This window comes from Carassius auratus, unplaced genomic scaffold, assembly GCF_003368295.1.
Source record: "Carassius auratus strain Wakin unplaced genomic scaffold, ASM336829v1 scaf_tig00032597, whole genome shotgun sequence".
In the NCBI taxonomy this organism is placed as follows: domain Eukaryota; kingdom Metazoa; phylum Chordata; class Actinopteri; order Cypriniformes; family Cyprinidae; genus Carassius; species Carassius auratus.
Window position 1 is genome coordinate 26,834 of NW_020526012.1, and position 17,042 is coordinate 43,875.

The 17,042-nt window shown below is 37.7% G+C and overlaps 1 protein-coding gene across 4 annotated transcripts in view; it reads left to right on the forward strand.

The window, feature by feature from the left end:
• Nucleotides 1-660: 660 nt before the first annotated feature.
• LOC113080944 (synaptotagmin-7-like) overlaps nucleotides 661-17,042 on the forward strand; it is a 49,163-nt gene continuing 32,781 nt past the window's right edge. Inside the window, exons 1-4 of one of the 4 annotated variants that reach the window (XM_026253002.1) lie at nucleotides 661-765; nucleotides 2,478-2,612; nucleotides 10,537-10,704; nucleotides 16,043-16,432. In XM_026253002.1, coding sequence (XP_026108787.1) covers nucleotides 10,541-10,704; nucleotides 16,043-16,432 — 554 coding nt within the window. In that variant the 5' untranslated portion in view covers nucleotides 661-765; nucleotides 2,478-2,612; nucleotides 10,537-10,540. Of the gene's footprint in view, nucleotides 766-1,696; nucleotides 2,613-10,536; nucleotides 10,705-16,042; nucleotides 16,433-17,042 lie in introns of those variants that run through there. The other 3 variants (XM_026253003.1, XM_026253001.1, XM_026253004.1) reach the window with 3 other exon arrangements.

Genomic DNA, 17,042 nt, shown 5'->3' on the forward strand with positions numbered 1-17,042 from the left:
GCAATTTTTATCGGGGAACTCCCGGAAACGCAATTTGGCTAGTTTTGGACCAGTTTTAAGAAGCAACTGTGCAGGAATTGTTGTGAAAACCTGGCAACCCTGATCTGAACGCACGTGCTGGAGATATACTTCTAATCACAGGAGCATATTGATGAGATGCGCATGAAAATCGCACAGCCCTAAGTACAATATCTCACTGTCCTCAACCAGTCAGATTTGAGAACCGGAACTGTTGTGTGTATAAATATATATATACACATGAAGTGTCTGTATATGAAGTCTGTCTCCCCAAATCTGAAGGTGAACGTGGGCTGTGTCAGAAAGCTTCTGTAACATGTTGTTTAAGGAGCAGAGAGGCGGACAGCAGTGACGTCTATGGAGGGTTTCCACATCGCCTCCTACTCCTCTGAAGACACTTTCTGTCATTCTGTCTCTCCCACGTGCTCTCGCTCTTCTCTCCGGCAGCCCGTGACGCTGCCGAGGGCTAAATTGGCTATTAGCATGTAAATATGAGGCTTGTGTGTGCTTTAATTATTAAGGAGATGACTTAGGAGCGACTGTGTGATTTGAGCGATCAGAGCCAAGCATCAGGGAGGAGAGCGGGAAGGAGGAACGGCGGATAATGCTAGATGATCAGTTAGGAGACTGGGAATAAACTTCCTCTTTACTTCTCTCTGTCTTTTAGGGGAAGAGAAATAAACCAGGAGTGGAGTCCGTCGGGTCTTCTGATCCAGAAAGAGGAAGAGGAGAGAAAAAAGCCATCAAGTAGGTGCAGGGTCATTCGTTTCGTTCTCTGGGGTGTTTTTTTGGAGCGAAGCAGTCCGTGGATGACAAACACGTGTGTTTTGAACAGAGGAAATCATTTCAGGAGTTGATAAAGCAGTGGCGGTCTGTCAGAGGAAGCAAGAGAGGCTTAGCAGCTCAAATAATAAAAGCAACAGTTCATTACATTCAGTTACATACTAATATGTCTAAGCTAGATGCATATAATGTAGATATGTAAAAAATAAAATGTCATATTTTTTGTTATGTCATAATCCAGAGAATTTTAATTAGCAAATTGATTAACTGATTCTTGACGTCGCTTTTTTAATAATAATAATAATTACTACTATAATAATATAATTATAAAGCTAAGGGAGTTCATAAATTTCATGTTTCTTCATTTTGATTAGCATTAGGTGGGTGATTAGCAAGATTATTACATTATAAATTGTCAACATATATATATATATATATATATATATATATATATATATATATATATATATATGCTGTATAATATAATTTTTTATAAATTAATATAATATATGATATACATTTTATAAAATAAAAGAATATTGGCATATTACATATTTCATTTTTATCACTACAATTATAATATTAATAATAATTATTATTATTATTAAATCATGTTTTTCATTTATTTTATAAAAAAAATAAAATTATGGCATCTCAGGAAAAATATGCATATGTTGTCTCATTATTAATATTAATAACTATGTTGATAATAATAAATTATAATAAAATGGGAGGAGTCTACTGCAGTCTTGTATTGGTTTGTTCAGTGTTGTTCTGTATCAGCCTCTTAGAAATGTCCCTCACGGATCGACACTGCCTAAAAGTCCTGATTTCCTCTCCATTTCATTCATCATTGAGTTGAACAGTCTAGACTTGCTTTGAAGAAAAAAGACCAATCAACTGCATTCATAATGAGCGTGGCGCTCTCGCATTCATTCGGGACGAATCTGAGAGCGTTTGATTGAGGGTGCAGGATGTTTGAGCTCAGCGGGACGCTGCGTTTCCATTGTTTTGCTCGTCGGTTTGTGGGATGGTTATTCTCGGAGGCGCACGACGGTAAAAGTCATGTGATTTTTTTGCCTGTGTTGTGTGCTTCGTGACATTGCAGCTGCTGCTTTAGACTAATGAGTACTTCTTTGGATTTGAAGCTTGCAGGTGCTTGTGGAAATCTGTGTTTTTAATTGAAAATTGCTTTTTTTTCCCACTTAAAGCTGTTTTCGAAATTCTTACTTGACATAAATAACCTTTCCTCCCAATATCAGGTGCATCTGAGCCTTCGTGTTTCTCTCCACCCATGCAAAGATGTATTTTCTTAAGCCAAACGTGAATGTTTTTCACCCAAAAAATATTGTGTTGATTTATATTTAATACTGTGTTTTGGTTAAGTGTGATGCTTTACGGCCTTCTATCTCTCTTTTTCTCTCCTTTATGCTTTTGGTAAAACTACTGAATGCACAGGTATAATCTCGCACGTTTCTGCTCTGCTGCCTGATATGGATGCATCGGCTCTGTTTCTATTTCCCCTTTTTGCTGATGAAACTGTCTTTGCAGCTCTTAATGAATGACGAATTCCTCTCCTGTTTCACTTCCTGTCCCGGATCAGGAGGTCTGCTGTGTGTAGACTGATGGATGAGAGATGGCTGATGCTCTACTGACATGTATGTGTGTCTCTTCAGTGATTTAGACAGAGACTTTTGGAATAACAATGACAGCAGTTCAGTACAGCAGCGCTGGAGCTCATACCCGCCTAAGGAGTTTGTACTAAACATTTCTCCCTATGCCCCTTACGGAGATCCACGCCTCACACTCAAGTGAGTCTCTGTTCAGGCCGGTAAGAGACACAAACCCCTGACCCACACCCTAACCCCAACCCTCACCCCAGATCTGTCTAACCAGCAGCACAGAGTCTGATTACGTCATGCAAATCAACTTAAACAGGAAGCGACCGTCTGACTGACGTATAAAGTGACCCAAAAAGTACAAATAGCGCCATAATATGTGATGTCACAAGCAGCATGGGTGCATTTGTAACAATAGCTAACAATACACTGTATCTATTTTTCTTTTATGCTAACAATTATTAGGATATTAAGTAAAGATCATGTTCCATGAAGATATTTTGTAAATTTCCTGCCATAAATCTATCAAAACTTAATTTTTGATTAGTAATATGCATTGCGAAAGACTTTATTTGTGCAACATTAAAGGCGATGACCCTTAAAACTGGTTTTGTGGTCCAGGGTCACACACTGCTCCTGAAAATGATTTGTATTGCCGATAACGTGAAAGTTGCCTTTTATATTTACATTCAGAACAGAATGAGAAACAAATGAATAAGTATGTGTCAGGTCATCAGCAGTTTTTTGCTGACGTGGAGTAATAAGTTGCATTCTGCTGCACAATTGCTTTTTGTGTTTCTTTCACAGATTTTACATTGCGCTAATTTAGCTTCAGTTTCAGTTGAGTAGGCTGGGAAATCAGACTAGGCTTTCCAGTTTTGTCTAGTTTGCAGTGTGACCGCTCATCTGTTAGTGTGTAATTATGTTGTGGTGTGCAGAAGGCTATACATAAAAATACTTATTTATATATGAATTACTAATAGTAGTATTCACATGTTTAATTTTTTTAATATATTTTAAATAATACATATTATATTTATTAATAAGTTATAAGTACTTGTAACAAGTTATATATATAAAAATTATTATTAATTATATTTAACATATCCGGTATAAATGTACTTGATATATAGCTGTAGATACATAGACATGTAAAAATATATCTATAAATTAATGTATAAATATACCTATAAATTAATGTATACATTTATATTTGTTTGTGTGTAATCATTAAAAAACTGTAATATAAATATTTTACTTTTAAAATGTACTATTTTATGTAAATATCATATTCAAATATAATGTAAGTAGCGATGATTTGTAACGTGTATTTAATGTAAAAAATAACAATACATTATGTATATGTAAAAAAAGTTTTATATGTAAAACTTTATTAGATTTTTTTAAGCATATGCATGTACATATATATATATATATATATATATATATATATATATATATATATATATATATATATATATATATATATATATATATATATATATATATATATATATATATATATATATATATATATATATATATATATATATATATATATATATATATATATATACACACACACACACACACACACACACACACACACACACACACACATACATACATACATACATATATATATATATATATATATATATATATATATATATATATATATATATATATATATATATATATATATATATACACTGAACAAAATTATAAATGCAACACTTTTGTTTATGTCCTCATTTTTCATGAGCTGAACACAAAGATCTAAGACTTTTTTCTATGGACACAAAAGGCTTATTTCTCTCAAATATTTTTCCCAAATCTGTCTAAATCTGTGTTAGTGAGCACTTCTACTTTGCAGAGAGAATCCATCCACCTCACAGGTGGGTATCAAGATGCTGATTAGACAGCATGATTATTACACAGGTGTGTCTTAGACTGGACACAATAAATGTGCAGTTTTACTGTATTGGGGGGTCTGGGGGCGGGATACCAGTCAGTATCTGGTGTGTCCACCATTTGCCTCACACAATGCAACAGATCTCCTTCATAAAGAGTTGATCAGGTTCTTGATTCTGGCCTGTTGGTCCACTCCTATTCAGTGGCTGTGTGAAGTTGCTGGATATTGGCGGGAACTGGAACACACTGTCGTATACACCAATCCAGAGCATGCCAAACATGCTCAATGGGTGACATGTCCGGTGAGTATGCTGGCCATGCAAGAACTGTGATGTTTTCAGCTTCGAGGAATTGTGTACAGATCCTTGCAACATGAGGTCATGCATTATCATGCTGCAACATGAGGTGATGGCCGTGGATGAATGGCACAACAATGGGCCTCAGGATCTCGTAACAGTATCACTGTGCATTCAAAATGCCATCAATAAAATGCACCTGTGTTCATTGTCCATAACATACGCCTGCCCACACCATAACCCCCCGCCACCATGGGCCACTGTGAAAACTGGGATTCGACTATGAAGAGAACTCTCCAAAGTGCCAGACACCCTCGAATGTGAGCATTTGCCCACTCAAGTCGGTTACGGTGATGAACTGCATTCAGATCGAGACCCAGATGCATGTTATTAGAGCATGCATATGAGCTTCCCTGAGACGGTTTCTGGCAGTTTGTGCAGAAATTCTTTGGTTATTCAAACTATTTGTTGCAGCAGCTGTCCGGGCAGCTGGTCTCAAATGATCTTGGAGGTGAAGATGCTGGATGTGGAGGTCCTGGGCTGGTGTGGTTACAAGTGGCCTGCGGTTGTGAAGGCGGTTGGATGTACTGCCAAATTCTCTGAAACGCCTTTAGAGATGGCTTATAAAATAAACATTCAAATCACGGGGAACAGCTCTGGTGGACATTCCTGCAGTCAGCATGCCTATTGCACGCTCCCTCAAAACTTGCGATATCTGTGGCATTGTGCTGTGTCATAAAACTGCACATTTTAGCGAGGCCTTTTATTGTGTCCAGCCTAAGACACACTTGTGTGTAATCATGCTGTCTAATCAGCATCTTGATACACACCTGTGAGGTGGATGGATTATCTCTGTAAAGTAGAAGTGCTCACTAACACAGTTTTAGACAGATTTGTGAACAATATTTGAGAGAAATAAGCCTTTTGTGTCCATAGAAAAAGTCTTAGATCTTTGTGTTCAGCTCATGAAAAATGGGGCCAAAACAAAAGTGTTGAGTTTATAATTTTGTTTAGTATTCATATACTGTATGTCCCAGATAAAGCAAATCAAATGCATTGAAACAAACGTTTTTCTGTTAGTATTTGATGTTTTTTGTGTGGAATGTGTCAGACGGTCAGTGAGTGGACTGTAGGCTAAAACTAACCTCCCCTAACACAAGCCATATATAACTGTACCCAATCTCACCTGTTACCCAACCTCAACCACACCCTGATCACTGGCAGGGCTGTAATGATGAGGAAGCTTCCCATAATCCAACACACTTTCCCAAAAGAATATGGAATCATTACACAATTATATAATACAGTATCACTACACTACATAAATCAAGATCACACAAAGACAAAATAAAAGAATGTAATTTCAGCTCATAAGGAGATATATAACATTGTATATTATTAATAATTAATATTATTTAACTTTCAATATCTGCCCTTATGGATATTTTTCAGCCTATTTTTTTAAAGCATTTATTTTTTAAGGACATTTTTTATTCATATTTTTTTAACAAAATAGATTAGATTTATAATATTGGCAATTAATTGGTTATCTGCTATAAAATAGAAATATTTACTGATTTATTGAAATCATTCCAAATGTATTGTTAGTATTATTTATAAGCTATTATAATATTTATAAAAAAAATTTTTTTATATTTTCAGTTTTAACTTTAATTTTATTCGTTTTTATTTCTATTTAGCTAGTAATTTTAGTACTTTAACATAATTTTTTTATTCATATTTTGATTTATTTGCAAAATGTAATTAAATTTTCATTTTCATTATTTCTCATTTTATTTTTTTCATCTCCTATTTCTATCGAAGGTTATTTCAGATTTATATCAGTTAACGTAACGGTTTTTAGTGTCGGCTCCCCTAGTGTCACCAAACAGAATTACAATGTGTTTATTCGTGCAGCAGTTCTCATGCAGGACTGCAGGGACACAATCAATACATTGCCTCAAAATCCACACCAGACAGGATATTCTTCTTAACAAAAGTCCCAAAATTGGACACTCATCGTCTCTCACTCCCTACAGCCCTGCTTGTCTCTTCTTAGCTTATGACCTTTAACCTTCCCCCCTCTCCCCCCCATGGGGTGTTACCATGGAGACGGACAACCCTCCCGCCTCATCTATCCAGCAATCCGCGCTAATAACAGTAAACAAAGAAAAATGGCGTCAGTAGCGTGTAACCCTCCCTCCTGCCCGCTCCCGTTGAGGGTTGACCGTTACAGTCTGATTGTGGTGTGGTAACCCCCATTTCACCTTGTTTTGAGACGGTGTTGTTTTGCCTCTGTGCTCTTTCTCGGGCTGGATGTGTCTAGCACTCCTGATTCCTCAACCCTCGCCGGCCTAATCCAGACAGGTTTCGCCCGCCACTTCCCAGAAAGAGCCAAACGCTTTAAACGCACTTGTCCATCAAATCCGGCGGCAGACACACGCAGGGGTTCAGATGGGGCGGCCGCTGTAGAAAATGAAAAATGAAATAAACATGTTAGCCACGGTGGCTCAGGTGATTCAATTTCCCTGCCTCTGGACCGGTGCGGACCTGCTGGATTAAATGGTGTGGGGTGTCTGCAGACCGCTGCGCTGAAGCTCGGCTATTTGAGACGGAAGCCGCAGATTGAAACTAAACCCGACTGGGAACAGACGCTTTGTCGCACATGTAGTCTAGTTTGCAGCATTTCATCTTCATTTAAACTTCAGAACTTGATTGAAGTTAGAAATAGCATTGAAAAATGTCATGAAGGAGATTGTACTTTTGCATGACTTTACATCTATTAATCATCTGCATTTGGTTTAGTGATAGCAACCTATCAGATCATATAACGTTTTTATATCAATATATTATTAGTTATCAGTTTACATGTTAACTTTTAATCTTATAAAAAAGTTAATATGAATAAATTAGTTTTTTTGTGCAAACTCATTTCACCTTTTTGCATTTGTCTTCATCAAACATTTGCACTGATAATAACACATTTAATCTCTAGAAAATCAAAAAATTAATTACCATTTCTCTTAGTGTACATAATAATGTTGCGATGCCTATATTAATTTCTAGCATTTAAAACAATTGAGTTAAATGTGTTATTTAGACAACTTAGTAGATCATTTTAATATCAGCTGTTTATCAGTAATTGGCCATAACATAATCATGATTACGATTTTAATATTTTCTGTATTATTATACACCAAGTATACACTAACACACACACACACACATACATACATACTATATATATATATATATATATATATATATATATATATATATATATATATATATATATATATATATATATATATATATTAGTATTATTATTAGTGGTATATTCCTCACTTGGTTTTGTGCCAATCTGCGGCTGCCAGCTTTGTCACTAAAAGCTCTTTTTGCTGTTCTCCTGTAGTTTTTGACGTTGTTGGTGTTGATGTTGTATTGTGTATGAGTATGAGTGTTACATGAATCTCTTAATAACTGCATGATGACTTTCACCAGGTCCACAAAGTGGGGACCATGATTATAAATATTGATGACAATTGATGGTGTCTGCGTGAAGTCTGCAATGTTTATGGGTGTCATTAATGCGAAGCATGTCACCGGGAGAACAAATGTGGTTATTTGAAGCGTCACGGTTGTTATAAGTGCATTTGTACGACAAAAACACCAATTTACACTCTTACAGTTTTAAGAATAAAGGTTCTTATTGGCGTCAATGGTTCCATTTAGAACCTTCAACATCTATTCACAAAGGTTCTTAATAGTGGCAGAAGGTTCTTTAGATGTTTAAAATGTTCTACACACTTGGAAAATAATGGTTCTTTGGGGAACCAGAAAGGGTTTTTCTATGGCTTCAAACCAGCTTTTGGAGTTTATAGTGGAAAAACGTTCTTAAGATGCTTAAAATGTAGTTATTTGGAAAAAGATTTTCTTTGTGGAACCAAAATGGTTCTTCTACACTTTTAAAAATGAAGGTTCCCAAAGTGTTTTTCTTTTTCCTTCCACAGAAGAAATATTTTTGGTTCCCCATTAAAGCTTTCAGTGAACAGTTCTTAAAAGAACCATTATTTTCTGAGTGTGAAGAACATTTTAAACATCTAAAGAACTGTCTTCTACTAAAACGAACCATAAAGTTTCCATGGATGTTAAAGGTTCTTCATATAACCATCAAGGCAAGTAAAGAACCTTTTTTTTAATTGGTTTGGTACTATTTTCACAATTAAGGTGTACATTTTCAAAACTCCTAGTACAAAACTTCAGACTGATCACAGTTGTGACACCACTAGTCATTCTTTCAAAACCTGATCTCATGACTACATTGTAGTTTTCGCATATTTTCATTCCACATAGTCATTGTTTCAAAACACGAGATCATTGTGATGTGTATGAAGAACATTTGAATTAATCACCGGAACACAACAGTATGATCTTCTTTCAATTTAGTACTTTAAACAATCAGTTCATTCAAGAGCAAGCAATGCAAGATTCATGTTTCAAATCACCTTTGTTGCTGAAATAATTACAGTAATACAGGCAATAACAGTCAGGGTACAAAATACGCTTACATTACCTAACTTGCCTATTCTCACATAAAATAGTAATGTTTGTAAAAGTATTAATCTATTGTGTTATGAAAAGCTGTGATGAAGGTATGACACAGCCATTAGGTTTTGTGCTAGAACAGTTTTCTGTCAATGCAGTAAATGTCCTCACTGTGCCATATGACTGAATCTATATTCTAGCTGAATTTTTCAGATGAAGGGTGAGTTATACTAATGTGCAGTCTTTATCATGGTAATGCTTCTATATACAGTATCACTTGGCATAATGTAATGTAAAATGCTGTATTTGATGCATTATGTCTTGCTTCTTCTGATACATCTCTGATCAGTTCTTCTGTCTTGTGTCCTGCTGTATGTTCACAAACGGTTTTTACAAACGATGACATCCTCAAAGGGAAGTTTTAGACGCTTTTGTCAAGTTTTGCTTACTTCTGGGTACCAATTTGTCCCCAAAATATGGTTACAGTAAGTAAATACACACATAGGTTTTCCTATCATTATGGCGACTTTCCATAGGAGTAATGAGTTTTTTACCGTCTCCCCTACACTACTCCTAAACCTACCCTTACGAAAAAAAATAAAAATAAAATATTGGACCCAAAAAAAAGGATAATGATTTCAGATATTGCCATCTTTGTGGGGACATTTTGTGTCACACACACCCTTACAAAATAGTGGTTATCATCTTAGTGTACAAAATAATTCAGTGCATTTGGTTATCCCTAAATTACAATCACATTCTATAGAAACTAGATATCTATAGATGCACCAAATGATTCACCGATTAACCATTAAGATGAGTTCGATTGAATAATAGACAAATGTATTAAACTGAATGAGAAGTCATGCTAATGAAAAAATGATAGTATTAGCAACTTTGAATGTAACTTTCATATAGACAAACACTTATTTTGTGAAGTGAAAAAGATATTTTGTGATTGTGCTAAACTGTTTGAAAAAAGGTGCACTTTTGATGATCTGTTGTGATATTAGTACTAAGAGTTTTGAAAATGTAACAATTGCTTGTGAAAATTGCATCAAAGCAATTAAAAAAAAAAAAAGAACTGAGAGTGACCAAGAGAAATCAGTCACTCACAACTCCTGGTAAAGCTAGGCTCTGTTACGCCCCCTAGAGGCGGAGCTGCACTTGGTGTTCCCCAGGGTGACTTGTGTTAGTATGTACCGAAGTCGCTGTGAGGTCACACATGCAACACTCTCATGGGATAAATGACTAATTTATCCAAACCTATAACCGTTTCTTCTCTCCCAATGTTTGTCTTTTTCTACCTTTTTTTCTTGTTCCTTCTGTCTCCCCGGCTCTCTTTCTGGTGGCCCCCTCAGTGGGATGGTGCCCGGGGGCCAGAAAGGGGCCGCGGGGGGTGGATTGGGGGAAGGAGGGGGGTCGTCGCACAGTGACAGCGTGAGGAGCATGATGACGGGGGGCATTAAAGCCGGCAGGTGGCAGACAGTACAAAGCCGCCTGCATTCAGGAGACTTCAAGAACGGCAAGTGAGTCGAGCCCACAGGGGACAAGAAAGAGAGATGTCGTGTGTGTGTGTGTGTGTGAGATGTTTAAGAAAGTTAAAAATGCCTTTGTGTTTGGGTCTGCGCTATGCTGAGATTCCAGGCCGCCTTGCAGTCTAATTATAGCAGGATCCATACACTGACTCGCACACACATTTAGAAACACTCAGAAGCGGCGAAAGTTCATTTCAGTCCATTATAAAACACAACAGCCACAGGTGGTGATATCATGCACCCGATTCAGCCTGCAAATACGATATGTGAGGGATAATAGGGTCTCGAATCGGCCTGAAGGGGGTTATTTTGCGATAACAACCGGCAGACTGTACAATCTGGAGTATTATACAGCAAACAAATCGACAGGGAATATTGATTTTATTGAGTTTTTAAGTTGACATTCATATTTTCCACAAGAATGTGAAACTGCTCAACATAATAATAATAATAATCAGAAATGTTTCTTGAGCAGCAAATCAGCATATTAGAATGATTTCTGAAGGACGCTGAAGACTGGAATAATGATGCTGAAAATTCATATTTGATTCACAGAAATAAATTATCACTTTATAATATATTTAAATAGAAAACAAGTATTTTAGATTGTAAAAATATTTCATAAAATTACTGTTTTTACTGTATTTTTGATCAAGTAAATACAGCCTTGGTGAGCAGAAGAGACTTTTTTCATATTAAAGTGTAGGTTCATGTGCTGGTCACTTCCTGATGAAGCTGAATTAGCATTCCATCTTGATTTCGTTGTATTTTGGAAAATGGAAGAATGTACATTATGATACTTGAAGTTAACATTCATTATAAATACAGTATACAGAAAGTCCCATTTAACCAGAATCAAGTATTCCAGTGAGCTGTAATAAACTGTAATCACAATCAGATGAGAAAATACGATGTGTTTCGATGACAAATTTCCATAATTTGCCTGATGAGTTTTGGATTTTTCAGAGCTGTCAGCATACGGTTAAAGTTTTATAGAAGCTGTTGTGATAGCTGGAGGATTTTAAGCACACATTTTCCATCTTAATCACAGACAAGTGAACCTGTGTAGCACAATGCATTAAACGGGTCTATAAATGTGCTTAATATTTCAGTGAATCCTAAATTTACATCTGTCAGCAGTGTGAAGCGAGTCCTGGGAGAGGAGGAATATTATAACATTGATGAGAAAAAGTTTAGAGAACCCACACATGTTGATTTCAGCAAAATGTGACAAAACAAAGCTGTGGCCCTGTCCCAAATGATGCACTTCATGCTGACTTTTGCATGTGTCCATGAAGTCCACACCGTGGCAGCGAGTCCAATTTGTAGGGTAGATTCAGGAGGGTTTTTATGAGCGCCTCCTATGGGGCGTTTTCTCATTTAAGTGAGGAAAGCAAAGACTGAGGACGGCATTTGAGACATTGGCCTGCATAAACAAGATCCCAAAAAACATGACTAAACATAAACTGACTCAAGGAAATAACAAGGAAAACAGTGTTTTACAGCATAACTAAAACCTACACCTTTAATGTCAATGTGAAATGCCTTTTTCAACCCATTTTACCTCTGCAATCTGGTGTATTTCTGAGAAAATCTGTATTCAGTCTGAAAAAAAAATTTGTAAGACTTTCAATACAGGAAAAAATTAATTAATAGATAAATGAAATAAACCCACCATAAAAAATAAAATAATAAAAAAATAGAAATTATACAAAAATATATTGATAACATAGTTTACAAGATATTTACATAAATATATTTTCAGTAAATTTTAGTTACTTATTTTAACAGGATATTTTTGCATGCAAAGGTTTGAAAAACGTTTAATTAAGCCATGCAGCATATTTCATCATATATTTTGGGCCATTATTGTATAGCTTTATATTGTCTATTTTTTGCATTTATGAAAAAAAAAAAACTTATTCTAAATGTGTCTCTTGGCCCTTAAATTACATTTTGTAATATATTTTGGCTTTTAATGGTAAAAATAAGTAAATAAATAAATAAAATATATCTATATATACACATATACATATATATATATACACACACAAACACACACACACTCATACACATTTCATAAAGCAATGCTTTTTACAACATATTTCACAATATATTTATTTATTTAATCATTTATCCACATGGGTTATTTCATCCATCAGATTTGTAAACTGGATTGCGAAAAGCAGCCACTAAAAAAAAAAACAAAAAATTGTGTAATTTTAGAGATGGGCCACTGATGAATTGTGCAAAATAATGCCAGGAACGTGTACTGAGTTGAGACCGTTTTGATTTCATGTTGGTTATATTGAGACTAATTAACAAGACACACCAAAGGAATAAACGAGTGAACGACGACATGTGAAAATATGCCAAACCACACAAAACAAAACCTCAGCAAACCAAAACAAAGCCAGAGCTGCTAAAATGCTACTGTATGCATGTGCCGCTTGTGTGTAGAGGTTCACACAGCAAGTGTTGTGCACACATACACACAGGGGGCTCAATTTAAGTTTTCTTCACACCCTTCGCTTACACCTCCTCTCCTCCAGCACCTCACATATTCTCTCTTCATCTCACATCTCTCTTCTCACACTCCATCCATACCACCAGTCCTCATTCTTCTCATCTTCTCTCTCAACACGCCCTCCGTTTTTCCCAATCAGTAATTGGATTCTATTTTAAGGCAGCTATGTGTCTGTCTCTTGTGTTTGTGTCTCACACCCTCTTTTCCTAGTCTCTCTCTTCCTCTGTCTCTCTTTCTTGCCTACATCTTGTTCTCCACTATGCTTGTTTTGCCCCCTAGAGTTTGTCCTGAAACTACCTGATGTCCTTTACCAGCTTAACCAGTTGAGCAGGTGCCAGTCATGCCCCATACCAGCTCATAAATGTCAACATGACACTAAATTTGTTTTTTAATACATGTTCCTTGGCCTACTGTGAAGGATAAAAACATAAGATACTGAATAAGAAGATAATATTAACTAATAGTCAAATAGATATTTAGTCATTGTTTCAGGCTACTGTTGCACGTAATACAGTCTGTATAAAGTCTTGACAGAAGTTTTAGGTCAAGGATAGAGCAATAATAACAAAGTGGGATCTGTTTGAAAAAGAATGCAACCATTGGGATGCTCTGCATAGTGAACTTGACTTTTACTCTGCATATCCAGGTCAAAAAGACTCAAAAATTGGAGTATGCTGCCTTCAGGTCCTGTCTGAATTATTTTATTTACAAGACGAAGGGCCTCATGAAAGCTTGGCCAATTTATTTTGACAGTACATAAACTTACAGTATGTGGACTGTAACATAAGGTAACTTCATGGGTTACCTTAAAGGTTAGGTTTAGGGGGTAGGTTAGTTATTACCCAGTTAATGTAACTACCATTAAAAGTGCATAGTTGGTACACCTGAAACAGGGCTGTAAAATAAAGTGCTACCAGTTCATGTGACGACTACATTTAATGTAAAAAGCATCAATTACACACCTAATGTGCTCTTTATTATGATGCAAAACCATTAAAAGATCTCCTGTGAAGTGAAAAGTGAGAAATTCTTGAATGTTATTGCAACCTAAATTGTATTAGTCACATTGTATTTGAAGGCAGCATTTCCACAAATTGTCCTGTTTTACATAAAAGTATGTCACATTACAGAAGTAAAATGAGATGTGAATGCCTTTTCATGCTGCGTTTAATATCAGGATGGTTTTCCTCCACTGGAGCAAGTTTATGTTATGTCTCATAAACTTTTTATTACATTCAGTGCTAAATCACTCTGAAATGTGTTTAATTAATTCTTTAAAAATATTCACAGACAGGCACTGTCAAAACAAAATGTGCAAAAAATATATCTTTAGGGGTAAGGCAGCCTGACACGTGTCACACACCTACTCTTAAAATGTGCACATTAGTACAGTAGTATGAACCTTTTAGGGATAAATAGGGTTCAAAAATGTCCCTTTTAAGGCAGGGATGTCAACCTGCTTCTAGAGGGCCAACGTCCTGTATAGTTAAGCTCCAGCTTGCCCCAATACACTAGCCTGGCAGCTTCAAGCCTGAAGTCCTTCATTAGAGAGTTCAGCTGGGTTAAATTGGGGTTAGGGCAAAACTCTGCAGGACAGTGGCCCTCCATGAGCAGGATTGGACACTCCTCCTTTAAAGATATTGACCCAGCAACTAGCTGTTGTACAGTACCCTTTAGGAACAATTTGTGCACATTTTGTCTGAGAGTGTGGGATTGCTGAGATTGGGCAAGCTAAAATGGGATTCAATAGCCATTATAGGAATCGTGTTTTCAGCTCAGATGAAACTCACTGTGAAGTTTCCGAGGTGAATTTGACAGAGTTTTGAGATCAGAGGGAAACTGGGCTAATGAGCGAAACGAAGGGATGTAATTGAAGGGAGGGGCGGAGAAGACAAAAGAATGAGGGATGAGCCAGCGTAGTTGGTTGGCTGCTGAACGGACACAGTTACACGGTGGTGTTACTTAAAACGAGTGTTGCTAGAAAAAACTTTAAGAGAAGAAAAGGAGGAAAGGCATGTGTGAAAATGGGAAGCTCTCAACAGACCAAAAAAACAGTCTCCCAGAAGAACCGGTGGCAGCCGACTGACGCCACACACGCCGCGGCACTCACATGCACACGTTCGTTCAGGGCAGACGCATCACACACCGAGATCCAGTCATACACGCATGGGAGCGTGTCGTAAGCAGACTGCACACGCCTCCCAGACACAGGTGCATGCTCACCGCTCGCCGTCAGCTCAAGGAAGTCATGTTCGGGGAACGGACACGCACACTTGCAGACACATGCAGACCAGGGCGGCTGTGGTCTCTTCTGCTACCTTTCTTATGGTGGCTACTGCCTCTGTTTAACGCTTCTTTCCTTTTTTCTTCTTCTCCTCTTCCCACCTTCACTTCGCACTCCGCATCCTCCCCTCCTTCTCCTTCCGCACCTCTACCCTCTTCTCCTTACGACGACACCATCTTTTCATTGTCCTTTTCCTCTCTGGCTGTTCTGCCCCCATATATCCCTCAACCTCTCATCCTCCACTATTTCTCCATTATCGCCTCTCCTGTCTTCGACCGACTCCCTGACTCTCCTTCACCCTGATTCTTAACTCTTTCCTTTCAACCTGTTGTCTCCTCTTCCTCTATGCCCATCTGCATCTTCTGTTCCTCATCTGACCCCTTCCAAATCCTCCTCGGATCCCTCTCCTCATCCCTGCCCCTTTTGTTCTTGTCCTACCTTTTCTCCTCCTTCTTCCTCGTCCACTCCCGCCCTTTTTCATCTCGCTCTTTGCCCTCTCTCCTGCTCTGCCCACACAGTTTGTCCGACCACGCACTTTCCTCGGTAGAGACTTTGGACAACATCCCATCGATGGGGGCAACACCTCGGCCCCGAACGTTGCTGCGTCAGCAGAGCCTCCAGCAACCCTTGATCCAGGCTCCAGCCCCAAGTTTGGCCAGCGGGCCGCCCATCTCCCAGAGTCTGGGTCAGCTGCACACCCACCCGGGTAGTGGAGGGGGTGGAGGTGCGGGTCCTGGGGGAGGGGGCGGGGCCGGCTCAAGGAGCTCCAGGGGCGGCCCAGCAGGTGGCGGAGCTTCACGTTATAGGCCAGGAGGTGCCGGGGGGCAGGCTTCTGGTGGGAACCCTGGCAGTGTGGATCACATGATGGGTCAGATGAAGAAACGGGGCCTGGACGTTAAATCCTTCCTGTAAGTTGCTTCCTGTGTGGGTCTGTCCTGTGCATGTCTTTTTGTCTTGTATTTGTATGTAACTTACTTTATCAGTCTTGTCTAAGTACTTTACCAGTTGTAAAACCACGTTCCTGGAGCCCTCCAACATTGCAAATTTTGTATCTCTACTTTGTCTGACACACACCAAGTCTTTACTAATAAGCTGATGATGTGAAACAGGTGTGTTTGATATAAGAGACATGGAAAACATGCAGTATGGGGGGGGGGATAGGTGTTTAGCATGGTTTGGGATCCCTGGTTTAGGAATAGGAATAGGAATAATAGGACATTTTCACCCAAAAATGAAAATTCTGACATTGACTAATCTTCATGTCATTCCAAACTCATATGACTTTCTTTCTTCAGTGGAGCAGAAAAAGAGAAGTTTAGCCGAATGATCATTTAATAAAGGGATACAGTGACTTGGGTTTTTAAAGCTACAAAAGTGACTAAAGGAGCACCATACCAGGGATCCAGCTGACTCTTGCACAGTTTCTGATGCAAAATGATAACTTTGTGTCTTGAGCAGATCAAAATACAAGTCATATTTGTTACAAATATTTGCCACAACTCTGAAATTTCATTTGCA